Here is a 27,603-nt window from a genome sequence, read left to right on the forward strand (position 1 = left end):
TGCAACTCAAGCAGATCTGAGCCTAGTATTTGAGGGATTCAATCTCCTAACACTGTACATTCCTCAAGCCACTTAGAGTCACTTTTCCGTGAAGGTAAATGTCTTCATCTGTGCCTTGGTTAAGGTGCTTCACCATATTCTTCTCAAAGAGCAGTGGGTGGTAGGCACCCATGGTGCAGGCTTGGTCAAAGAACTTCTGGAAATAATGACAAACGTCTGTTTGCCTTTTGGAAGGAAGGAACTCATAAACATCCACTTTGTCACACAAGTGCATCATGATAACAATGCCTGCAGGGAGAAAAGGAGAGAAGCACAGGGCTGCATCAGAGTGGCAGACAGACTTTAGAAAACCATCAACGTACTTAATCTGAAGGTATGAACGACTAGATTAACAGTGCGATCTTAAACACTGAAGTCACTGAGCTTGCTAGGTGTAACTTTGCTTTAGGATTCCACTGCAAGTTTGCATGTGATCAGCCACAAGGGACCAATGCCTCCTATTCAGGGCCAGCTCTACCACGAGGCCATCTCGGGCTGTGGATTTTGGGCAGCATCTGCCTCCTGTCTTGAACACCCGTTGCCAGCCCCCTGGCCCACCAGCCCTCACCCCTGCCTTCATCTTTGAACTGAAGCAGCTTATCCTCCTTGCTCCCTCAGCCCACTTTAAAAACCAGCATAGCACACCGCACATGTCCTGTCAAACTTCCCAAACCCTCAGGAGAGCTTGGTCATCGTTTTCGTTCTCCTGGCAACATTGCTGATTAGCACAGTTGCTGCGGCAACCAAAAGAATGGCTAAAGTCTTGCAAGAAGAAGTAATTTTGAAAGTCCACAGGGCATTGTGCACTGTTTGGGGAAGCAAAAACGCAAGAAGGATTAGTTCCTTCTTGTGGAGGGAAGGGCAAAATGTGTGTGTGTGTGGGTGGGGGGAGGTGGCCTTAGGCAGCAAAAGGTCTTTAGCTGGCACTGCTCCTACTGAACCAGTTAACCTTTGGGTCCGATTAGTTTTGACAGCTATTAAGTGGAACAGGGAAACTCCCTAGCAAGCTTTGCATCCATCACTAGCATAAAGCTTAAACATAATCCCAAAGCCCTCTAGCACTTGGCTAGATGTAGCTTTTCTTCTGTATGTTGGGAAATGGCCGGGATGAAATAGGTTCCGCTTTATTACCAAAGGAACATGCACAGAAAGATTAGAGAGACTTTGATGGGCCGTGGACCATCACATTGAAATAACAGTGATTGCTTAAGCTCATAAATTCTGTTTTCCTTGGTGAAGCTATACTGCCCTCTTCTGGATTATGCAATGCAAAACTCCTACCTATACATCTAAAAAAAGCAGAAAGTTTTTGTCCTGTGTGTATCTATGTACATATGACAGATACTTTTTAGGGGTAATATTTGGAGAGTCAGGGTGAAGACTAGTGGTGCATTGGACAATGCAAGGGAAGTCATACATGGTTTTCAGAATGAAACAAAAGAATTAAGCCACTTCTCTCTCCCTTCTCTTCCCATCTTTAAATAAATCTCCTTTAGTTAAGACAGAAAATTATATAGCCGTGGATTTAAGTTTCATGTTATTTCTAACATTCGGTGTGGGTGTGGGAGAGATATGGGGATACTGAAGCATGAAATGTGCTTCTTATAGTTAAAAATCATTTTCTATTGTATTGCTGGCTGTTGTTACGATCTGGTCTTTAACATTCATCCTAAGCAGAAAAACCTTTAGGGCAAGTGAACAACAGGGAAGGATTTATGTATATCTAACATTATGTATAGATGGGGACACTTCAGAGCCTCCCATTTTCCAGTCCCCTGCAGCACTGTGACATAAAACACAGCACCTGTCAGTACTCTTTCTCTGTCCTACTTTGCCTGTGACCTCTGTATATGATTGATACTAAAGAAGGGTCTATAGTTAATACCTATCCCACATAATGCAGAGCGTCAAAGTGTCGATTGCATGGGGAACCTCATCATTTGGGGACTTGCTGTGCTTCCCCCATCGTCCAGGCCTGAGTTTTCAAGTTAATATCAGAAGAATGACCGGTCCTCTTAATTTAATGGAACCCAGAACAGTTAGGTTAAGTGAGCTACTTGCAAAACTGTGTTCCAGGTATACTCGTTCTATATTTATGGAAATGCTGGGGTGGGGGGAGCAGGGAATCTGATTGTGCAATCCGCTTGCAGTATCAATGATCTTCACTAGAGTCCCCCTGAAAGGTGCAAAGACACCTTTTAGTCACCTAAAACTTAACTGCCTACCTGGGGGGGCGGGGGCATGCGACAAACTGCTCCTTTAGGCCGTGGCTAATTCCGCTCTGGAAGGCCCAGTGGCCTTGGCTCAGAAGGATTGTTGGACCCCAACTACATGTCCTTCTGCTGACCCCTGCTCTGCATTGCCAGGAAGAAGAAAAATTGGTTTTTATATGCCGACTTTCTCTACCACTTAAGGGAGACTCAAAGCAGCTTACAATCTCCTTCCCTTCCCCTCCCCACAACACACACCCTGTGAGGTAGGTGGGGCTGAGAGAGCTCTAACAGAGCTGTAACTTGCCCAAGGTCACCCAGCTGGCTTAATGTGTAGAACTGGGGAAACAAACCCAGTTCTCCAGATCAGACTCCACCGCTCCAACCACCACACTGGCAGGAGCTGGTAGTCAAGTGTCCTCAGCTGACCTCCCAGCCTACTGAATGTTGTAGAGTTTTAAAGTCTGTGTTGAATTGGTCATTTGACTGCAATAAATGATGATTGATTGACCTCCCAGCCCTGTTGAAGAGTGTGAAGCACCTTGGAGACCCCCCAGGCCCCTCTGACCTCTGTTGAGAGCTGCAGCCCTTGCGAGATATCGGGCTCTTCTCTCCATGAAGCCATGCTGCTGCCCCACCTTCTCCCACAGCAACCTCTCAGCCGAGGCAGCAGTGCCTCATTAAATGCCTCCATCGCCATGGCCATGACCTCTTCCCCTGCCTGCAGCAGCTGCCAGTTAGGGGTAAGTCTCTGTCCCCAGTCGCAGCCATGCTGGATCAGATCAAGTAGCTTATCTGGGGACAGCCACCAGACTGAAATGTCAGAGAGGTTTAATGAGCCGACTGCAAATGCACTACCTCTTTCCTGCTATTAATCCCCTGATTCTGGTAAGAAATCTTTGAAAAATGAGATTGCATGTGAGATATCATGACTAGCAGTCACTGGTGGACCTACCGTATCTGTAGCCATTTAATTTTTTTCATTAAGTCCATTTATGTTGACTGCAATGGCACACATCAGTGAAACAGATGCAATGTTAATGTCTGCTTAGCAGTGAAAAGTGTACATAATGTAAACAGTCCCAGCCCCGGGCTATGGCTCAGAGATCACACTATAGCAAGCTTGCTAAAGCTAAGCAGGCGTGGATCTGAAGAAAAGGCTGGAGAAAAAAAACAGCCTTAAAACTTAAAACTACATTCTGCACAAGGGCAGAATCTTTGTTTGATAATATGAATCAATTTAGAACATGTACAAATGAGGCAAAGTTGTATTCCAAACTATGGGTTGGGTCCAACCAGTTTTTCAGAAGAAGGTCCCTTCTCACCACCAAAAAGGCTACGTTGGGAAATCATGGAACCAGCACAGTCAAAAGGCATGTGGCATGGGGTCTGCCATAAGGAGGGAAATGAGGCAAGGTTTGAATGGAAGTGTTGGCTGGATCGAACAGCCCTCTGTAATTATGATCACTACAGATCACTTTACTCTTTTTCATGCTATTATGCTTAAGTAAAGCAGGGAAGAGCTGAATAGCTCCACCTGGCTTGCCAGCCATAGCAAACCACCCTAATTGTTTAAATATTCATGGATCAATTTAAATATTTCAAACCTGCTTTTCTCCCCAAATCAGTTCTGTGTTGCTTTTGCAAAAAGCAGGAATGCAGTAGGTTGGATTCAAAGGACCATGGGTGGAAAGTGCTAGCAGAGCAGCATTTCCTCCACTCTCCCTGAAGCCCACCGAGCCCCCTAAACTCTGTGGGGAGAGGGGCAGAGAACCCTCACAAAGAGCATGAGGGGCAAAGTAGGGGTCTGCATCACGAGGGGGAACTGACAAAAGTCATTTGCCTCCTTTGACAATGGAAGTCCTGTTCTGAAGCTCTAAGTGCTCTTACACTGGCGGAACAGCACCTTTGGATCCAACCCCACATTAGAACAAAAACTAAGGCAAGGACTTCGTAAAGGCAAATAACATACCGAGCATTCCTGAAGAGGGTGGATTTGGCTGGATATCCTCTGGTGAGTTTTCTTGAAGGATATCCCAAAGTTGCCACTGCAAATAGGGGTTCAGGATGTAAAAAGGTTGCTCTGGGTGTGTGTCTCGATATTTTTTGTAGCTGCTAAAGAAACTGTAATCTGGTTTTCTGTACCACTAGAAATTAAAAATAAAATAAAATAATGTCAAATCTTCTATGAATACTCAAAATACAGTTATCCAGGTTATGTGCTCAAAAATATACCGTCTCACCAAATACTCAAGCGGTTGTGGCAGAAGAATGATAATGATGAAAAGATTCTGGTGATCAGTGCTGCCAAAATATCTTCGGCTGGAGATGGAGATGGATTGATAATTTTTAAAGTGGTATTTCCCCATTAAAATAAGAGGACTGGAACCCACCAGTGGGAAGAATATGGATCTTTGCTATGCCTCATTCTTGCCAGCAGATTCCCCAGAAAGTAGGTTCCAGGGGTCACAAGAGCTACATGAAATAACATACATGTGGGTTGGGGGTTGCAGCAAAGAGGTGAAAGGAGAAGAACAGACAGAAGGGATTGCTGGGGGTGGGGGGAGGGGAACGCAGCAAACATCTGTTTCTTACAGTAGTTACGAAATCCTACCCAGACTTTATTAATTATACTAGAGTTTACTTAATTGCTTAGTTTAAATGAAATCTGAATTCTATGCAAAAGTGCATTAAAACCTAGGTTATAATCTCTTAACGCTCTACCAAAGACATTGAGAAAAAGAGGCAGCTGTTCTGAGGCGTGCAATGTTGTTTTCCCCTGTGCATATTTTCACATTATCACTCTGCTGCCACAACAGCTTCTGTTTTTTTTTTTGGGGGGGGGGGGGATTAGAAAGCAGAGACTGAAAGTAGTAAAATGGTACCCTGTACAGTATCTCATGCCTCAAGTGGCGGTTTCACACCGCTTCATGGTAAGACTAGCCCTGACACTCATGTGGTATCTTGGTGTTGAAAGAAGCCTAAGAACCATCTCATCTCGACCCAAGGCTGGCCCTCCAGCCCCTTCCATAGCACCTCCTGGAAACTAAGCCAGAGGTTAGGGAGTGTAGGCAAACACCCATGGATTGAGGGAGGCGAAAAAGGCAGGATGTGAATCAGTCCCTGGAGATGATGCAGTAACCAAAGAGTCTTTCCTGCACTCCTGGTTTTGGGGAAACGCATGCAGAAGGTCCCAGGTTCAATCCCTGGCATCTCCGGTTAAAGGGCTAGGCAGGCAGGTGAAGAAAAAGAAGAGTTGGTTTTTATATGCCGACTTTCTCTACCACATAAGGAAGAATCAAATCGGCTTACAATCACCTTCCCCTCTCCACAACGGACACCTTGTGAGGTAGGTGGGGCTGAGAGAGTTCTGACAGAACTGTGACTAGCCCAAGGTTACCCAGCTGGCTTCATGTGTAGGAGTGGGGAAACAAATCCAGTTCACCAGATTAGCATCCGCTGCTCATGTGGAGGAGTGGGGAATCAAACCTGGTTCTCCAGATCAGAGTCCACAGCTCCAAACCACCATTCTTAACCACTACACCATGCTAGAAAGACCCCTGCTTGTGACCCTGGAGAGCAGCTGCCAGTCTGAGTAGGCAATACTGACTTTGATGGGTCTGATTCAGTATTTGAAAAAAAATAAACACTACTTTAAACTTGCAGAGCTGCTCAGAGCAACAGAAAAAGATCAGCGTGACATGAACCCTGAACTTCTGGCATTTAGGTGAAAACCACCATTGGCTATTTATTGTCTATGGTCGCAAACTGGTATCTTTCACTACGTTGCAATCCTTTGTATTGGGAAATATAACGAGAGCCATTTTAATTTTATACCAGAAATAAATATGATGGCGGCTTCTGGACTTCCCTCTATCCCTTGATGCTATTCATCTAAATGGAGTGCCTAGTGCTGTGCGATTGCTTGTTAGTGCCTTTTCTAGCTAGGGCTTGAAGTGCTCTGGAAGTGACTGTGGGTAGCAGCAGATGAATGAACTCTGACTCTTCAAAAGTTGTAGGTAGAGTGTAATGCTAAGGGTTTCAGTGGTAAATTGTGAAGAGCTGTGCTGATCTATGACTGTTGTAATAAAGATTGATCGATTGACCCTTCAAAAGAGGAGGAAGCCAATTCTGCTTGTCTCCCTGAGTTGGAGAGTTCTCTCCTAGAAAACTCTTTTCATACTAGCTAAATGGGCATGAGAAGGAACACCCTCAAGGCCTCCTCCCATGGATCCCCAGACTCCAGCTCAAAAAACAGTGGCCTAAACAGTACTAATATTTTACAGTTTCTATCTGTTTGCTACCTAGACCTGGCTCTTGCGACTGCGCACCTGAGTCTCCCCAAGCTTTGTGGCTCTGATGTCCTTCCTTGCTAGCTGTCTCGCAATGTGTGTTGTGCAATGAAAATGGAGAGAACCCATTGTAAAACTGCTACAGGAATGACCTGTGTATGGACTGAGAGCATCCACAGAATCAGGCTTTTCCTGGATTAACCCCCTGCCAAACCATGGCACCCCTAACATCGGATCTGATACACCATTATACACTTATTCTACACAGCTCAGTCTTACCTCATGGATATCTGCATGATAGGGTGCAGGATCCCACACAATTAAGGTTCCAGTGTTATATTGTGGGTCTGTAATAACTTTTTGTTCTTCAACAGTCAGAATCTGAGAATTACAAGAGACACAGATTAATACAGAGCTCCCTGTTTAAAATGCACACGGAAATCAAACAGCACAGACTGAGGACTTGCAGGGAAGGGGAAATCCCCTTCTCTGCCAGCCCCTGGCCCAGTGGGGTATTGACTTGCTGGCCAGGTGATCAGTGGTAGCTTGGGATCGAAAGTGTGTCCTGTATGCTTTCATCTCTCAGCCACCACTAAAGACCCTGCAGGTCAAGTAGTGATGGTTTAGGGTTGGAGGCATACAGGACATGTCTTCCACCCCCAAGTCACTGGCAATCACCTGGCAGCCAGGGTCTTTGCTGTCCAGGTGTGGCTGAAAGCGTACGTGACTTGTTCTCAGCCTTCTAGCTACTGCCAGCGACACCTCAGCAATCCAAAACAGTGGCTGAGATTGTGCAAGGTAGTCTTGGTCACCATTCTGCAACTTAAAACAAAACAAAAACCCTGCACCTGCAGTTGTTCAGATCCCACCACCTTTGTGTTTTTAGATTTTCCCCAGGTTTGCAGAAAACTCTATATCCCTGACTAGTCCCCCCTCCTTGTGAATTTTTTTATTCTTATGATTTCATAGTTAGATATTAGATATATGATGGTTTCAGAGGATGCAACTGTAGCTGGGATTGTTTCATGAAAATCACTCATTTTTAGCTGCAGTTGCTATTGAAATGAAAGGTGTGTGTTTTTGGGAGAAGTGGCCCATTTACTTGGCCATGGTAAGTGATAATCGTATCTCTGAATCCACACAGATCTAGCCATGGACAACAGGAGAGATAAAGTGATCTCTCAAACCAGGCTGGATAGCAAAAGGCAGAATAAGGAAACATAATGTATATGTACTTGTAAGCCCATTGGGTTCTTTACATAGTGCCTGTTAGTTTGGGCCATTTAAACACAGTTTCATTGAGCATGCAACATTCATAAGAAGAACCTCACCAATGCGAGAAAACAGAGGCAGGAAAGAAGGTAGGGACTGCCATGCTGAAACAGATTAAGGCTGAATACAGACTATAGATAAAAGAGGTCCACAGGTCTCTGTATCTACTTTGAGCTCTCTCTTTAATGAACATGCCTTTGTAGCAGACCTGTGAAGCCAGCACAGCACAACTGCTAGAGATACTGACTAGTCATACTGTCCCGTCTGTCCCCCAAATGACTGCTGAACAGAGAACACTCAAACATAACTTTATGAACACATTCTTTGGGCAATATGCTGGGGGTGAACCTTATCAGGAGCGCTTTCAACACAGGGCTTCCTTCTGCTGACCCTGCGCTCACCCAGCAGCATAGCAGGAGGCAGCTGTGAGAGGCAGGGCAAACAAGAGTGCAATCCCATTGGCTTACCTGCCCGCTTCTTACTGCTGCTGCGATTGGGTGAGTGAGGCTCCAGAGGAGGCAGCTGCAGGAGGAGGATATTATCAATAGTAAGACTCTTCCTAATTCTGGGTGCTATGGAAGTAAGGCAGCCAGCCTTTGCTCCTAGCATATACAGTGGTGGCTTCACTGCTATGCCACATTAACCTGCACATTAAAGAGAGCTCAAAACACACAGTGCCACGAGCCTGTTCTTAGCATGTGTCGGTTTGCGGCCTTAACAAACTACCTGTCAGCATTTTGTCTGCCATCAGTAGCCAGAGGCTCTAGTCTAACCAGTTCCTACTACGTAGCTGTCAAGAGATGCAGTGTTTGTGAACATGAAGATAGTTTCAGGGGGTAGCCATGTTGGTCTACAGTAGAACAGCTAGATTTCAGTGCAGCAGCACCTTAGAGACCCAACAAGAATTTTGGGGCATAAGCTTTTGAGAGTCAAAACTCCCTGGGGAACTTTCACTCTCAAAACCTGATGCCCCAAAATTCTTGTTGGTCTCTAAGTTGCTATTGGACTCAAATCTAGCTGTGGTAACTTCAAGGAGAGCCAGTGTGGTGTAGTGGTTAGGAGTGGTTTTTTGGAGAGGTGGAGTCTGACCTGGAGAACTGGGGTTGATTCCCCACTCCTCCACATGAGAGGCAGAGGCTAATCTAGTGAACTGGATTTGTTTCCCCACTCCTACACATGAAGCCAGCTGGGTGACCTTGGGCTAGTCACATTCTCTCAGCCCCCCTACCTCACAGGGTGTCCGTTGTGGGGAGGGGAGGGGAAGGTGATTGTAAGCCAGGCTGATTCTTCCTTATGTGGTAGAGAAAGTTGGCATATAAAAACCAACTCTTCTTCTTCTTCAAATATGGTTCACATCACATGCACATGTGTCTACATGTAATGCACACTTCCCTCATACTCTGAGGAAAAAGGAGTTATTGTGTGCCTGTTACCAACTGTTTACAACAGCATTTAAGCCCTCAGTTCTCTGCCTGAGAAGAGACCTGCTGATACTTTGGTCTTAAATGAATGATGAATGAACAAGGCTTGTAAGTTAATAGTGGCTATTGTATCAGATGGCCAGTGGACTTTGAAGTTGCGCTGAATCAACAGGAGAGGACAACAAAAGAAGATTACTAGTCACTGAATTGTGAAACCTTTTCACAATGAATAGTACACTAACAACCTGTCTGCTGTTAAGAAGTAATTACTAAGGGCTATTTCAAGAGTGTTGGGGTCACAGTGTCAGTTGACATGCGGTGGTTGTGGGCCAACAGACACAGCCAGTGGACTGTGTGGCAAACATGCCAGAGTTCATTCAGTAGACAACTCGGAAAAAGCTTGCTCAAAGTACAAAGCCTGAAAAAAACCATTGGTTTTTTACACCACAGCAAATAAAAAAAGCACAAGATACAATCTGGCATGTGTTGTTGGCCAGGGGTAGGGGAAATGGAGGCGGGCCTTTGAAGGGCTGTGGGCTGATCAGTTTCAGCTCCCAGTGCACTGTAGGGCACAGGGCAGTTTCTCACAAACTTCCTCTAATGCATTTGCTGATCCAGTAACTCAACTGCCTTATTAACGTCCTATCACCCAAGTGCTTCTGGCTATTTTTAGCCGAGCGCTAGGCATCAACAACTCAAAACAACTTTGCCAGCCTGCTCCCATGAAATATCTCCGTTCCTATCTTGCTCTTTATCAGCTGCCACATAACTGCTACTAGATTTACCCATCCTGCCCCACTGCACTAATCCTAATCAGCTGCTGGTTTTACTGGCAAATAACTGTTTGGGCTTTGACTTGCCTGCTCATTCTCACTTACTGCTTCTGTTCTGTATTAGCGATCACACTGACTAAGGAACATTGCTGTATACCCACAGGGAACTCTACTTTTGTGTTATCAACTAATCTTCAATTCACCCTGTATTTAAAGCTCTTGCTCTTTCCAATAGAATGGATTTACTCTCCTTCCCCACCCAGGGAGAGAATACTGAAAAAGACATTCCCCACAGCGCAGCTCACACAGCTGTGGAAGTGAGGTGCCTTAGAAAAGATTAGTTTTCAGCTGCTCTGCTTGTGGCATCACATTTGCCTTCAGGCAGAGGGCTTCACCTATTCCTGCTGCTCTAATCAATCAAGCTGTTTGATGGGGACAGCTGGAGTGAACACGGGAATCTCTTGGGTAACCTCATGTATCCAAACAGAACTGCGGACACAGAGTTGTAGAAACTTTACAGTGGTGGACATTCTTAAAGAAATATTCTCTCCAGAGAAAGTGGGATGATTAGATTTAGTCTTTGAATTTCACTTTTCAGAAGACTGATATGAATTTATATAGCACTCTCACTAAAAGGTATTCTGCATCAACAATGATGGAGAAACCTGATTTGTATCTCTATTTCCTTTATCACTAGGGAGGTGTTTGGGTTAAGACATCACACGTGGAAGTTCCTCATCTACCTGCAGTCCATTTGCTGGCCCTTTCTCACATTACCTTTTAAACAGGGGTAGGGAGGGATGCCCCTTGGCTAATGTCAGAACTTCAAGGCCATGTGAAAGGAGCCCAGCTTCTTCCTTGCCAGTGTAACCATTCCTAGCAACTGCAGCAGTGCCAGCGTGGGGAGGTGCCACAGCATCCTAGAAGACCCAAGGTTACCTTTGTAGCATGGGAGGGAGGCTGATGGATGTGGAACTGGTTCTATCGAAACCATGGAGCACATCTTATTTTATAGTTCAAGATATAAGCACTTAAGAACACAGCTAAACAAGCCATTAATTCCTGACATAGACATGCCTGTAGCTAATAAACTACAATTTCTGCTTGGGAGGTTGTGATCCAGCCATCACGGTTCCAGTAGTGAAATTTATTTTGGGTTTATTTGAATTTAAGAGACACAAGGAGAATTTAAAGAACACTTATATGTGATAAAATAAATTATATAAAATAAAATAATTAAAAAATATTCTGCCTAGCAGTTCAGTTTGGTTAGCTCACAGCCTATTGGCTAGGAGCTGTACTGTTAAAGGAAGGAAAGGGCAAAGCAAAGGAAAAGCTTCAGTTATCTGATACAACCCAAATGAAATACCTATGCAACTGGTATAAATAAAGTATATAAAGCTGGTATAAATAAAGGCCTATAGAGCATATGTATTAAATTCTTTGTCAGGTGGTGCTTTTTAAAATTCTTTGTTGTCCTTTTCAGGGCAACTGGCACTTTAGCCTCTGTTATGCAGGGTTAAAGGCAGTCCTTTTATCTCCAGAGCCTCTATTCTTGTGCAAACACAACCAAAGAGCTGATACCACCAATTCCTCTACATTCTGCTGCTATTCTTGCTCACAAATCCTTGTATCACAGACAAGTCTGCCTAGCAAAAAGCTAGGCCCTTATTAAAACCCACAGAACGCATCCCCCTTTGTAGTTCATTGGTATGCATCTGCCAGGCAGACTTACCTGGGAATTGAGTAGACGTATTGTCGTTTTTACCCCTACATCAACCTGAAACCCTTTGGTAGGTGCCCCATTAAAACGCAACACTGCATTGTGGCTGTCTGAAAACAGCAAAAAACAAAGCGTGTTAAAGGTGTGAGAGAACAAAAGCAAGAGGAATCATTCTTGTTGAAGATTCCCAACCACAGAATTTCCTATATAATATTTGGGGTAAACACAGTTCTTAGCAGGAGGTGATTGGGTTCATGAAACATATAGGAAACTAAAACTGTAGCTTGTGGGAACCACATGGCTACCACTAAAACAGCAGCTGCCCAACGTCTCCTCCCCTGCTATTATCTCAAACCACAGAACAGTAACATGCTGCATCTGTGTTGAGAGAACCCCACTCCCACAAGCAGCAGACAACGAAAGGACATGAAAACTCACATGTCAGACATTCTGTAGTATAAAACAAGGAAGAGAGGAGGACTAGGTGGGGACCGTGTAGCTCCCACAAGGCCCAGTTCCAAGGGCAACGCCACTGCTCTGAATTCTAGCTAGATGTTAAAGGAGTTATACACCCCCTTCCTGCCCGACAAGAAGACCAATTCCCTTGAATCTATCTCTGTTCTTCTGCATGTGTTATTGTTTGTACTATGCAGAGTGCCTACTGGAGAGTGAGTGTAGAGCAGGGGTGTTGAACTCATTTGTTACAAGGGCCAGATATGACATAAATGTCACTTGCTGGGCTGGGCCATGACTTGACAGCCCAGATAGAGTCTGGGGAGGGGGGGGGGAGGGCTGCTGCCTCGGCTGGCTTGCAGTCCGGATAAGAGCTCTCAGGGGGCCAAATCTGGCCCTCGGGCCTTATGTTCAACATCCCTGTTGTAGAGGAAGGGTTCTGTTTATACCATGCTACACAATTGGAGGTGTCAAGAGTCTTATTGGCAGTGTACATGCGTGAAAACAATGGGTGTAGACACACTGATGTTATCATTAATAACGGAGGACAGTGTAGGGTTGCCAGGTCCCTCTTTGCCACCAGCAGGAGGTTTCTGGGGTGGAGCCTGAGTAGGGTGAGGTTTGGGGGGAGGGACTTCAATGCCATAGAGTCCAATTGCCAAAGCAGCCATTTTCTCCAGGTGAACTGATCTCTATCAACTGGAGATCAGTTGTAATAGCGGGAGATCTCCAGCTAGCACCTGGAGGTTGGCAACCCTAGGACAGCATCATCTGCATTCCTTCACTATATTATATTACAATGCAAGAAACCCTCCATGTAAAATTCAGCCTAAGATTCATGGCATGGGGATAACTGTGTGTGTGTTCTGAAATGTCACGAGTTAAGAGTAGGAGAAGAGAGATTACTATGGGTGAATTGGAAGTGGATGTGATAAAAGCTCTCTGGCAAGATCCATAAGGATCTGTGGAGAGGGAGAGAAGGAGAGGGAGAAAGAGACATGCACCATGCTATGCTTCCCAGAAGGCTAGGGAGCAGAGAGCTTTTCACCATTGCCATTGACCCCTCAATGCAATACAACACAAAAGACAGATTGCTACTTTACTTCACGTTCTCGACGTCATAATTTGACACTGTGCAATGGCAGTGAAATAACAGATAACCAACCAACGATATCTGACTGCTCAGTTAAGAAGCATCCCAGTACTAAAGGCCACCCAAACTACCACAACGATATCAAAAAACGTTTGCTAAACACTTTCTTCTCTCTCATTTCCTTTCGGCCACATAATTCTGGCTGTCATCTAGAGTTAGAAATAGTAAGTAAAATTAGAAAAGATTATTTCTTATTATCACAACTCAACCCCCACATAAAGACATTTTAGACTACATGAAAAACTTGCCACCTTATTTGCTAAGAAGTAACTTTTCCCCAAGGCTGCCAGAAAACAAAGGGGAGAAAAATCACACTTCCCTAACCATTATTCCATAAACGCAAGTAATACCGGAAAAAGGCTACATTGCTGCTAGTCTCATGCTGGCAAAGACCTTTAATTAGCCAAATTAATACAACTTGTGATGTACCAACAGTAGCTGATAACTGCTGCCATCTGCCTTTTCTGCCACTGGGGAGCCCCACCGCAATCCCTGTCAAACGGGGCAGCTTGGACCTAATACAAATGGGCTTGATCTTATCATTCTTATCATAGAATCATAGTTGGAAGGGACCACCAGGGTCATCTAGTCCACCCCCCTGCACAACTCAGGAAATTCACAACTACCTCCCCCCACACCATGCCCAGAAGATGGCCAAGATACCCTCCTTCTCATGATCTGTCTAAGGTCATAGAGTCAGCATTGCTGACAGAAGGCCATCTAGCCTCTTCTTAAAAACCTCCAAGGAAGCCTGTTCCACTGTTGTCCATATATATTATCTCACTAATCCTTACAACAGCTCATCAGTAGGTCAGTATTATTATTATCCCCAATTTACAGACGGTTCCTATGCTCAGTGCCTAAAAGACATCTGTAGTCAGTGAAAACTGGGTGGGGGTGGGGGAATAGCCATACCAGAACACCCAGTGAATATACATTCAGTTTTCATTCTGACTCTATAAAAGTGAAAATGAAGAAGTCAAAGATGTCAAAGAACAATACTCTGCTGCTTCTGTTATTATAGAACGATAATACAAACCTATTTCTGGTCCCAAGTAGGAAGACTTCATGGATCCTGCTGAGGACACCACTGCACACTGGCCCAGTTGTCCCAGTTCCATGCTGATGTTTCTCCTTGGCAGGTAGGTTTCCCATTCTGATGTATTGAAAGGACCATCTGATGCCTGTATCATGTGAAAATCCAATCGTTCCCGGAGTTGGCACAACAGTTTCTCAGGGCTGAGTTTAGCAGCATTTCTTCGTCCAGTGTAATTCACATAGTATTTGTTCATAGCCAGGTAGTTTTTCCTCACCTTTTGCAGTCTAGGGGAGAGATTTTTGGATGAAGTGTCTTTGTTCCACACTTTTACGGAACCTGCTGGCTTTTGGGGGTTTGTTACTAAATTACTTCCTGTTTGTGTTACAGAATTTTTTTCTTTTGTTTTGATGTGGGATGCTTTGGTTGACCAAAAGACCGTGCTAGAATCATTGTCCGCTTTATGCTGGATGTTTCCTTGTTTTGGAATATTCCATTTCCACAGTATCATGTGTACTTGCTTAGTTGAGCTTTCTACTTTTAAAGAAACATAATAACCTTTTCGTGTTTCCTTCCATACACAAATAGACAGAACTATAAGAAATGCAAGAAGGACATACATCCATTTTTTAAACAAGTTAACATGAACCATAATGTATGCTACATCAGGTTGGGAAGATCAACTTCAGGCTGGAAGTTGGACCTGAAAAAACAAACATACAAGAAACACAATAAAGAAGAAGAAGAAGAGTTGATTTTTATATGCCAACTTTCTCTACCACTTAAGGGAGACTCAAACCAGCTTACAAATCACCTTCCCTTCCCCTCCCCACAACAGACACCCTGTGAGGTAGGTGGGGCTGAGAAAGCTGTGACTAGCCCAAGGTCACCCAGCTGGCTTCGTGTGTAGGAGTGGGGAAACAAATCTAGTTCACCAGATTAGCGTCCGCCACTCATGTGGAGGAATGGGGAATCAAACCCGGTTCTCCAGATTAGAGTCCACCACTCCAAACCACTGCTCTTAACCACTACACCATGTTGACTCTCAAAATAAGTTAATCTATTCAGAACTGAGGAGGAGGAGGAGGCCAGGCATCTGAGGGTATATATTTTGCAAGCATCCTGACCATCTGCAGGTATAAAACATTCTTAAATATTTGAATGGATGCTAGTAAAAACATAATCAGTCTTCAGTCAAGCACAGGGATGTTCACAGGTGTCTACCCATTTGCACAAAGGTTGTCTCAACTGGGTGTCTACCCATTTGCACAAAGGTTGTCTCAATTTGCACAAAGGTTGTCTCAATACAATTATTAAACGTATAGTGTTAGCCATTACATCATTCTGGAATCTGGTGTAGAGAAATTTCACTGCAGTGCAAGCCTTCATTGAAAGTATTCATGGCTGGGCTAAGGCATCATGCATAGGTGTTTCCATGATGCAAACAATATGTGCTTCAACAGTTTCCAGCAACCACTGATAAAAATAAAACAGAACTATTAAGATATATGTTAACAGCGGCAAAAGTAACAATTGCGTTTCATTGGAAAGCAGAAGTTATCCCAACGACTGAGGAATGGCAAGAAAAATTAGCAGAATATCAACTCTTCAGAAACTTTTATTGGATACAGAGGATCATTTAATATCTAAGATGTATAAGTTACTGTTAGAACTTTATTGTGAACAAGACCAGATTATGGTTAGTTGGGCACAAATGTTAGGACATGATATAATGTTACATAAATGGGAAAACTTTGGTCACAAGATATGAAACCTTTACTTTCATAGTCGTTAAGAGAGAATATTTATAAGATGATGTATCGATGGTACTTAACACCAAAAAAACTTGCACTGTCTTATAATTCAATGTCACCAAAATGTTGGAAATGTAATGTAGAAATAGGTTCTTTCCACCATATGTGGAGGACATGTGAAAAAGCTAAAAACTTTTGGGATATGATATACAATGAAATAAGACTGATCTTACAGCAAAATGTACCTAAGACACCTGAGATGATGCTATTGAGTATGATACCGGACAATATCTTTACTCAAAGGACCTTTTTGATTTATGCCACCACAGCGGCGAGGTTGATATATGCAGCTAAGTGGAAGATGGCGGAAACACCAAGCAAAACAGACTGGATATTAAAGATGCTGGAATTAACAGAAATGGCGAAACTAAAAGCTTTAATAAACCAGAAAGAAAATATGCCGTTTTGGGGGAATGGGAGGCTTGGAGAAATTACTGTGAAAATGAATTTCAAATGGGGAGGTTTAAGGGTTATACATTGATCTAATTTCTTTTTGCAATCTTTATAAATATCTTGGGCATAATACAATAACGAGATTAGTACTGTTTGGCAGAAGAGTATACAATTTATTACCGATGGTGGAGGATGTGGGGAGGTCAACAGATTGTTTGAATTACTAAAATGTTATCAACAACAATACTTGTTTATTTTTAAATGTTAAAGAATATTATTTACTTGTTGATATGTTGGATTATTGTGGAATAATATATATATATATAAAAATTTCAAAAAGAAAATTAGCAGAATATGCAGTGATGGCCAAATTAACAAATTTAGTGAACAGACGTCCGATGGAAGAATTCCAGAAGAACTGGAAGATGTACTTTGATTATGTAACAAAGTAATATATGTGTAGAGGTGTAGATAGAAAAATGTTATTACAAAAATAATGCTAGATAATTTTTTATTAACAAAAACATATATAATATACATATATTCATATATATTTCCATTATCATTAGACACTATGATCTATAGGTTGTTATAAATAGATACAATATTAGACAGTAGATGTGATATGAAGAAATATGTGGTTTTAAAGCTAGCATAAGAACATTGACTGCTGGTATTAATAATTTAAGTCTACTTAATTTTAAACAAGATAAATAACTTAGACCAAATATAGGCTGGAGAATAATTGTTGATACATCTGTTTAATTAAAGAAGTGTTTGTGCAGGTTTAAAGAATAATATTAGATGACACAGATTGTATTAGGACTGCTTCATTGTTTATTTGAGGATCTTGTTATAGACATGAAGTTTAGGAGTGTGTGTTGTATGAAAGCTGTATGTTTATTAAATTAAAAAAAAACAATTATGGAGAAGGAGATCTGTGAATCTCATAAGAAAAGCCATGCTGGATAAGACCAAGGCCCATCAAGTCCAGCAGTCTGTTCACACAGAGGCCAACCAGATGCCCCTAGGAAGCTCACAAACAAGATGACTGCAACAGCATTATCCTGCCTGTGTTTCACAGCACCTAATATAATAGGTGCTGTCAAACACCTATTTCATAGTAGGTGAAATAGTAGCCATGGATAGCCCTATCTTTCATGAACATGTCCACTCCCCTCTTAAAGCCTTCCAAGATGGCCGCCATCACCACATCCTGGGGCAGGGAGTTCCACAATCTCCACCTCAAATGTTATACTAGAAACATTTTTAATTGTTGTTCACCACTTTTAGGGCCTTAATTAGGTGGAACGGTGGGATAAATATGTTTTAAATAAATATACAAGTAAATAAATAAAAATATGAAGAGAGAGATGTATTAGTTACTTGCATATACTCTGTGGTACTTTCTTGTCAGATGTAAAATTACCCACAGTCACATGCTCTTCTTCCATCCCCTAAAACATCACATTAATCGATGTGAATATAAAAGTGTGCACCAACAGAAATAATTGCCCTGCTGTGCTTTTTAATTTTTAAAAAGCTCATATTCTTGCTTGTTTCTAAAATCTGAGGTAACATCATTAACTAAAACAGAACTGATGTTTCCTGGTCTAGTCACTCCCAGTGCTTGCCTTAGATCATCATTGCCGTTTTTAAAATGACATGGTTTATGAGAAGCTGTGGAAAAGGTGATTTCACAAAACATTGAGAGTCTGAAGGTAACTTCAGCGGAACCTCAGTGAGATCATAGGAAACTGCAGAAATCTGCAATGGGAACAGACAGTGCTCATAACACATTTATTAAGCAGCTGGCACTACACAGCAATCCTGCTTCGAAGACTGGCTTTTAAACCTCTTTCGACTCTCAGAAGACAACACAGCAAATCTGGAGCTGAGCACAACTTATACGAACAATTCCCTGGACACCACCCTTGATTTAACATCACATGCCCATCTTATAGGAAAAGGTGTATTACTTAACCACACAGTCCGGTAGCATCTAAAGACTAAAACGTTATTGTGATCTAAGCTTTTTGTGGCACTACAGTATTGCTGTGGCAGTAATATTATCATATTCTTGCTCTAAACCAGAGCTTCTTAAACTTTTTCCACTGGCGACCCCATTTTGCCCGAGAAATTTTTAGGGGACCCTGGGTATACAGGTATATAAAATAGGTATACAAATCAAGCATTTACTGATAATAAACCATAAAGAAATTTATTTTAAAACAATTCTTTGGTATAAAAAAAGGTAAAGGTCCCCTGTGCAAGCACCGGGTCATTCCATTTATTACAGATGAAAACAAATTTGCATACTAATGAGATGGATGTGCTTGTTTATTTTTATAATAAAGAATTAAATCTTGGCTGAATATTTGATACTGCAGGACGTAGAGCATCTTCAACGTTTTTCAGAGTTGATCTATATTTTGATTTTACAATTGTCAATGCTGAGAATGCTGCTTCACTTAAATATGTAGTACAAAATGGCAGAAGTATGTTTAAGGCCACTATGCTTAAGGCCCACTGAGCTTCATGTTACCACTACAAGCCCTGATCTGGATAGCCCAGGCTAGCCTGATCTCATCAGATCTCAGAAGCTAATCAGGGTCAACTCTGGCAAGTATTTGGATGAGAGACCTCCAAGGAATACCAGGGTCACCATGCAGAGGCAGGCAATAGCAAACTACCTCTGAACGTCTCTTGCCTTCAGTCACCGTAGGCAGATATGATGTGACAGCAAAAGTAAGAGACTAGAAATTATCTATCGTCCATCTTATTAAACTACTCCCAGGCTGCAAAGCGGAACCAGCAAAATCAAATAAACAGCGTTCCAGCAACTCTACTTGCTTGTAATTAACTTTATTGAAAGGAGTGCAGCAAGAGTGAATAACTGTCCTCCTGTTTTAAGAGTATGTCAAGAGAAGAGGCAATGGTACCAGGGCAGTTCAACTCCTTTGAGTGCTCTGTATCTAACTAAGGTTACAATTTATGCTTAGACCTCTATGGATTCCATGAATACACATAATAATTAATTCCTACTTACTCAACCTCAGTGGACAAAAGCAGCAGAGCCTATTAATGCTCTCCAAAAAAGCGGGGGGGGAGGGAATTGGACAGGCATTAACAATAATATCCCATCCTACTGATGTGCTCCCAGATGGGCTGAGCACATGGGCACTATCTCCTGGCATGAGGCCTCAGGCTAACTCACCCCTTCCTGGATGAGGGATCCTTCCGTCTGCAGCAGCCTCTCCCCAGCCCTGCTCCCTAGGAGTGACCCCCCCACCTTTTCAGGCAAGGCCTTTTATTCTTTCTCCCCAGGCACCACTCCCTTACCCCCGATTGGCCCTAGCCTTCCCTCCAAATCCTCTTCTACCAATCACAAGGCTCAGAGGGTACCTGGGGGATGTAGGCCTGGTAAATACTTTAATATAGGCCTCCCTAGGGCCTGTAGGCCGCCCTTGAGGCCTAGGATCATGACAGTTGCCCTGAGCCTGGCTTTGACTGGAAATGAGGGTGGGTTATAAATTTAACTAATAAATAATAATAGGAAGGTAGAATGTCATCGGGGGGCTTGTTAGGATAAAGAGGTGAAAATCTGATTTTTGGTGTTAAAATGCACAAGTGAGACGAGCACAGCCTGAATTGAGAATTCAGATGTCTTTTTATGGTTCCAATTGGCTCTAGCCTATTAAGCCATACACCAACGAAGGATTTGAGGATCTAGCTGCCAAAATGTAGGCTATGAATAGATTCTGGCAAGCCCGGTGAGCCCTTACAGCTGGGGGTTTGAGCACTGCAAACCCCCAAGAAAATTTTGCAATTTTACCAATTACAGGGACATTTTGAGGCCATGTGAAATGGGTATTAGAGCATATTCTAAATTCAATATTAAAGGAGTCTCGTGGTGATTAACACAGTTTTCTAAGCATGATGCATCCCATGATTGCAGCCAGGAAAACTTCTGCCCTTTAAGTGTTAGCCTCTAAGAGGAGACACAAAACATCTCGGGGAGGGGGGGGGGTTTCTTTTACTGTAACATATTCACAGGTCTACCTCGCTGGAATCTCATGTCCTGCTCTTGTGCTTCCCACAGATATCTAGTTGGCCACTCTTGGAAACACAACCCTGAGCTAAGCTGCCAATTGGCCCCATATGTCCACTCCGGAGTTCCCACACTGTGCCTTCTAAGCAAAGTATGTTTGCCAGCTCCAGGCTGGGAAATATCTAGAGATTTCTGTGGTGGACGCAGGCCTGAGCAAGAGCTGCTCTTTTCAAAACACAAGTGGAGAAATGTAACGTGTGAAAGGGCAGAGAGAGGCCCCCTTTTTTGCGCAGGTATTGGAAAGAGCAGAGGAGAAAATCTGGGGAACATTTGCAGGGGGAGAGGCGGGGGGCGATGGAGCCCTCTCCCCTCGTCACTTGAGCGCAAAGCCCCTACATTGTCAGCCCCAGCAGTCCGGCGGGTGGGGGCTACGCTCCCCCTCCTCCAAGCACCGCTCCGCACAGAAGAGCCCCCCTTCCTCCCTCTGGTGCGCCGAGTGTGTTGCTGGAGGTGCACAAGGCCCGGGCTGCCTTGCTGTGCCTAGAAAAACACGGGGGTGGGTTGCTGGGGGTGCGTGAGGTCCGGGCAGCTTTGCTGCGCCAGGACTTGATGGGGGTGGATTGCTGGGGGCACGCGAGGCCCGGGCTGCCACGCTGAGCCCGGAAAGGGAGTGGGGGCTGGCTGATTCAGCTCCACGGGCCAGTTTCACATCCCTGGTTTAGGGGGGGCTTGGCGGGGGGGTGGCGACTTTTCACGAACCCAAGATTCAATTACGTGACCCCATTTGGGGTCGCGACCCACACTTTAAGAAGCTCTGCTCTAAATGCAGCTGCAGTCATTCCATCCCTTTCCCTTATAGACCTCAAGAAATTGAGAATTAGGGTTGTCGATTCAGTTCCATCCGACATGGAAAACAGCCGCATTTTCCCCGATTCGGCGGTTTCTAGTTCGGATAGAGCCAGTCAAAAAAGGCGGGAAAACAACGAGCCGAACTCAGCGAGTTCGGGCGGACGCCGGATAAATTCATACAACTTCAGCGCCCGCCGAATCAGCATTCTCCCGCGGCCAATCGGTGGCCAAGCTGGATCTTCTTCTGGCAGGGATTTTCCCTTTTGAATTGGCCAGGAGAAGAGTATAAAAACTCCTGAGTCCCTCCCATCCAGTCCCAAGTTCATTTCCTTCCATTTTGGTGGAGCTGTTCCTGAGAGATCCTGAGCTGAGTTGCTTACTAGAATAGGATTGGATTTACTTCTCCCTGTTCCTGCTGGAAGAGAGTTTGATTTTGGGGGTTTTTCTCTATACCTTTTCTCCTGTGAGTGTGTGTGTGTGGGGGGGGAAAGCAGATTCTGTGTGTGTGTGTGTGTGTGTGTGTGTGTAAGCAGTTTCTGTGGTTGGGGGGGAAGCCAAAGGTGGGATGTTGCCTGTTCTGCTGGGGGGGGGGTGCTCGCTCGCCTCTGCGGGAGTGTGCGTTCTGCCTTTTTCTGCCCGTTGCCACCCTTGCCTGGAGTTGAGTCACTGCGGCGTGAATCTCCCTCCGCTTGGCACCCGCGCCTCCTCCTCCTTGGTTTGTTTGTTTGGGGCTGAGCCGAGCCGTAACGGTTTGAGGGGGGGTTGTTCTGCTGGGGGGGCTTGATTGCCTCTGTGGAGTGTGATTTGGGGGGGGTTACCTGTCCTGGGGGGGTCTGATTGCCTCTTTGCAAGTGAAATCTATTAATCCTGAAGATACGGAATTTGCGAAGTTCGCACTTACGCTAGTAGCGTTATAAGATGAACTTTGGCTGTGTTGAAATGAAAAGATACGTTACCCATGCTAGTAACGCTGTATACTTATGCTTTGAGCGTTGTTGGATGCACTTTCAGCGTAGTTACATCGGCTCTTAGAAGCCATGGACTGGCTTCTACTATGCGTGTGTGTGTGTGTGTGGGGGGGAAGCCAAAGGGGGAGTGACCTGTCCTGGTGGGGGGGGGGGCTTGATCTCCTCTTTGCGAGTGTGATTGTTGCTGTTTTCACTGGTTGCCACCTTCGTCTGGAGGTCAGTGTGGGTCGGTGAGTCTCTCTCTGGCTGCCCCAGAAACAATGGGAGGTTTTGCCTTGGATTTGCCGCTCTCTGATGCACATTAAGGATTGCTGGCTCCCCTTCATTCCAATGGGCGGAGGGGGGGGAACCCCTTCCAGACCCCATAACTCAGGGGGAACCCCTTCCAGACCCCATAACTCGGGACCCCCTGACTCAATCTTCACCAAACTTGGGGGTTCTTGCAAGAAGGGTCCCCTCAAGCTACACTGAAAGTGTGGGACCTCTAACTCCAAAAATGCCCCCCCCCCAGAGCTGCGGAAAGCCATGAATGTGCTTAAATGGCATTATTTGGCCGAATTTATTTGCGAACGCCGATTTTCATGCCGAATTTCACGGATCCGAATAGGGGGAGTTCAGACTTTGGCATTTTCCGAATAAAAACGGGCCAAATTTTGCCGAATCCGAATTTTACCCCAAAAAAATTTCAACAGCCCTATTGAGAATGATTGTATCGCATTTGGACTTTTGTGCGACCAAATAAATATGAGGAAGAAATGGCAGAGGACCAGTTTTTTCTTTCTTTCTAGTGCAGTGCGTTCAGCTAACATTGACATCTGGGAAAGCCATGTCAAGATTTAATCTAGCAACATTTATTTGTCATCCAAACTGACACCATTAACATTCTGACTTAGAACAATATCTGCAAAACAAACATTCTAAGCAATTATTTAAATACTTGATTATCTGATATCCTCATCGCCTGGCAGATGTCCACAATGCCTTTTGCTGAAATGGAAGTGCCTGTACTTGTGTCTGCAGTTTGAAAGTAAGTACATTACTGCAAAAACAGGACTTGTGTATTCAAAGTACACTCTTAAAAATAGCTGCCTGTACTATATTAATTATTTCTGTTCTCCGTTTTGATAAAGGTTAAACATACAGGAGACAGTCATCTGTGCCTTCTGATCTTTTATTTAACTTTATTTTATTTGCGTTACAGCAGTGATACTCAGTGGCTCAGAAACAGGGTTGGTAATTACCTGGAGATTTTTGAGGCAGAGCCTGAGGAGGGCGGGTTTTGGGGAGGGGAGAAACTTCAATGCTGTAGAGTCCAATTGCCAAAACGGCCATTTTCTCCAGGTGAATTGATCTCTATCAGCTGGAGATCAGTTGTAATAGCAGGAGATCTCCAGCTAGTACCTGGAGGTTGGCAACCCTACTCAGGAACCACATGTGGCTGTTTGATATGCCATCTGTGGCTCTTCCATTCCCCGTTTTTGCACCAGCCCCATGTTTCAGGAAAGTAGGGAAGGCCATTGCCCAGTAAGGCTTACGGTTTGCAGGTGTTGCCACCTTGAAAAGGCTGCTGAAACAGGGGCTGGAGGATTGGGGAGTTGTGAGCCTCCCCAAGCAGTAGGCCTCATCCCAGGGTTGGAAGTAAAGGGTCCATCCTCTCCAACAACCCTCCACCCTTCTCTGCAGCCTTAACCATCTCATCACAGCACTCAGACAGCTGTAGGGAAAGTGAGCAAGCTGGACACAGAGGAGAGTTAAACCACCACCATGGCACCAATGAAAAGAATGAGCTGGCCACTGCAGGGTGGTGACGGCGGGTTTACTCCCCTTTCTCCACAGCCAGCTTGTTCTTGTCCAGGAGCCTTGGCAATCTCACTGTCTCACTTGAGGGGCTGCACCTCATGTGAAAGGGAAGCCTTTCCCCTCTTGCCACTGACACAAGGGCTGGCTAAGGTTCAACAGTGGCGAAGACAACTCTCCATGCTCAGAAATAATCTGGTAATAACAAGTTCTAGTTATAGATTTAATGTTAATAGTTACAGCTTATATTGTGGGTGTTTGGTGGGGTGGCACACAGTAGTTACGTGGCTCTTTTGGTTGATGGTCAATACAAAGGTGGCTCTCTGCAAGCCATGGAGTGAGTACCACAGTGTTAGGGTATCTGCAGATATGGCACCTATTTAGCTTATGCCATTTCCAACGTGTTCAGCATTTAGAATATTAAAGGTTAGTTTTGACTGACTTGGACCTACTCCTATTCTTCTGAGCTACCAAGTCACATTTATCTGCCATACATGGACTTCCCAGCTCTCCAGACTGTTATTTTTCCTCTAACCCACGCTCAGTAACTAGCATTCCTATTAGCTTCTTACCCTGCAAGTCCGAAGGCATTCTACATTGAGTCTGTCAGTGTTATATTAGCACATGAATCATAATGGGAAATGATTTGTATAATGGTGTAATAAGATCAGTCTATAGACTATGGATCCAGCATAATCAGCCACAGGCCCGGCGGACAAAAGCATCCCTACTTCCTCCACTCCCCTTCCTTCTTCACGGTTGCTAAGAAGCCATGTAAATTCCTATTATTCATTCTGCAACCAGTTAAGGATTGACAGGGCAATCTGAGGCTGCCTAAAAATAATATCATTTTAATTCAATAGTCTGGAAGAAGAAAAGGGAATTAGGTGGTTAAATGGATATAGGAAAAAATCAAAAGGGCTTTCATGGGGAACAAAAGAAAATCCCCTTTAAAAGCTTGCATAAATGAATGGTCCCTGTATGCAAACCAAATTCAGGAGTAGCCAACAAAAACCTGACATGAAAAGGTTGACGTGAAAGTCTAGCAGGGATCTGAGACACTTCTGAATTGGAGGGCTTCTTACTAGAGAGTATGAGGTACTCAAAATTTTTACCCAAATTGGCCTACATGTGTCAGTCGTCCCCTTGCTAGCGTGGAACAAACACGTGTATTTTGGGTACTGCAACACTGAGGATCTAGCCTGTGTATACCAAGGTCCAGATTCAGGTCAATACTTGTAAAAACAAGAGAAAAAAAACTCTTAAATAGAAGGGGGTTTATTTTATAAACTGAAGCCAAATTCATTTATGGAATATGGTAGAGCAAAAATAAAATTACAAAAAGGAAAACGTCAAGTAAATACAACACAACATCTTTCCCTAGCAAAACTGCCTACCTACTGGGGAATAAAGCTAAAAGGGGGGGAAATGAGACATATGAGCCTGCTCTTGGAGAGACCGTGTGGGTATGTGTGAAGCAGAGAAGCGAGAGGTCAAAAGTGGCTGGGGTAACAGGATGAGTCCCAAACCAGCTACAAAAAGTGGGACGAAGGGGTGACTCTTTATACCGTTTTGCTGAGTCTAAAGACCTGGATAGCCCAGGCTAGTCTGATTTCATCAGATCTCCGAAGCTAAGCAGCGTCAACCCTGGTATGTGGCTGGGAGACTTCCAAGGAATACCAGGGTTGTGACGTGGAGGTAGGCAATGGTAAACCACCTCTGAATGTCTCTTGCCTTGAAAACCCTGCAGGTCACCATAAGTAAGCTGTGACTTAATGGCAAAAATAAAATAAAAAAATAGAGAGAATGGGGTGTTGGCATTGGAATGGGGTAATAATAAAAAACAGGATATTTCAAAGATGAGCCAGTCTGAAAAGAAATCCTTTGTCTTTATCGCGGAGGGGAGCTTTCTCTTGCATGAATGTCTAAAGTGTTCCCTTGAAGAGATTTGGAAGTTAGATATGGCCAGGTACTTGTCATGATTGGGGAAGGGCAGAAATCTTCCTGTCTGGTGGTTGAGATCTGGATGAAACTGCTGGAATTGGCCCATTGCTTATAGTTTTGGAGATCTGGGTTGTCAGGATCAAATTGTCTGGGATGAGGCTCCTAGGTCCTTGGAGAAAATGGCCCTCAACTGAATCCCTCTTAGGGTGGGTATTTGCATGACCGATAGAGGAGTTGCTCTGCATTCCTTTCTCCTTAGTGTGACTCACTGCTTTCTAATGTGTTTAATTCAGGCTCCTTCAATCAATCTAGGCCTACATTGAGGGGTCTATGTGTACAGAAAAAGGGGAAACAAGCCACGACAAAAATGGGTGTCCCCAGAGGATGAGGGACTTGGGGGCATCAAAATGCCATGTCAGACCTTCGCCACTTTCTCAGGTTGTCCACGCCTGTTCTCAGGGCAAAAACAGATTGGAGGATCCCCCCTCCTCAAAGTCCTTTCCCCTGGTCATGCACGTTTAAGCTTGAATCAGAGTGAAAAGCAACACAACCATAAGAACTTTCTTTTGGGATCTTGCTTGTACTCTCTGATGTTAAGAGAAAACAGTGGCAGAGAAGTGATGTCTATGACAAGGAGAAATGGAGCTCTGGGGCCCAAGAAAACGACAAAGGGGATCAAAGCAACCACATAACATTTACCTCTGAAAGTTTAAGTGATGTTAATGGGCCCCAATGCAAGCAACAATATAATAATGAAGACCAGTATACTCATTGAGATTAAGTCTATGGAAGTGACTGGGGTTGTACTATCACAAGTGCAGAACTACATATTTCTCATTTATTATTTAAAAAAACCCTGCACATCCAGGAAAGAGTTCGAGACAAGCCTCCCAGACATTTTTAAATGTGGACAAAGGTTTTGAGGAATTATTTTTTAATACGAAGGAGCAGTCAGGCACAATTTTCCCATTGTGTGAAACACTGTAGAACTCTGCATCATATGATATATGTTCATTTGTAATGTGCTCTTTGAAATACTTCATGGCATTCCATCTATCTTTGGTGTCAAACCACCTCAATGTAAACCACCATGCATTAAAAAGACAACCAAACAAGTGCTATCAACGTCGGGACTGACACAGGTGAAAAACTACCCGTCTTTCTATGAAATTAAACTAACTGAAACCTCAGAAATTATGTGGAGCTAAACCCTGTGTTTAATCAAATAAATGAAATCAGAAACAGGTCCTTAACATGATATCCTACATCCCTATAGTATTAAAGGAATGATTACTAGCAACAATTCCCTTAAATCAAGACAATGAAATCTTATTGGAAATGGTATGCTCTCCCAAGTGCACCCTTAATCTGATCACAGATCTGTTACCTGCTGTTGGTGAATAATAGCGTTTCCA

General features: G+C 43.9%; 1 protein-coding gene across 1 annotated transcript; it reads right to left on the reverse strand.

Annotated features, from left to right (window-relative positions):
* On the reverse strand, window positions 1-27,603 carry ST6GAL1 (ST6 beta-galactoside alpha-2,6-sialyltransferase 1). The gene is made up of 6 exons (XM_056850002.1): window positions 27,576-27,603; window positions 14,376-15,075; window positions 11,743-11,840; window positions 6,821-6,922; window positions 4,222-4,396; window positions 1-288 (listed from the first exon to the last, which is right to left on the reverse strand). The coding sequence occupies exons 2-6, from the start codon at window positions 15,022-15,024 to the stop codon at window positions 47-49; spliced, it is 1,266 nt and encodes a 421-aa protein (XP_056705980.1). The 5' UTR covers window positions 15,025-15,075; window positions 27,576-27,603; the 3' UTR covers window positions 1-46.

Source organism: Euleptes europaea, chromosome 5, assembly GCF_029931775.1.
Source record: "Euleptes europaea isolate rEulEur1 chromosome 5, rEulEur1.hap1, whole genome shotgun sequence".
NCBI lineage: Eukaryota > Metazoa > Chordata > Lepidosauria > Squamata > Sphaerodactylidae > Euleptes > Euleptes europaea.

Excerpts from the sequence above, each read along its gene's own strand:
- ST6GAL1 (XM_056850002.1), bottom strand. The coding sequence starts at position 15,024 with ATGGTTCATGTTAACTTGTTTAAAAAATGGATGTATGTCCTTCTTGCA. Across the intron at positions 11,841-14,375 it reads CTACTTGGGACCAGAAATAG|ACAGCCACAATGCAGTGTTG; the intron begins GTTTGTATTATC and ends TGCTGTTTTCAG. Across the intron at positions 4,397-6,820 it reads ATCATGCAGATATCCATGAG|TGGTACAGAAAACCAGATTA; the intron begins GTAAGACTGAGC and ends TTTAATTTCTAG.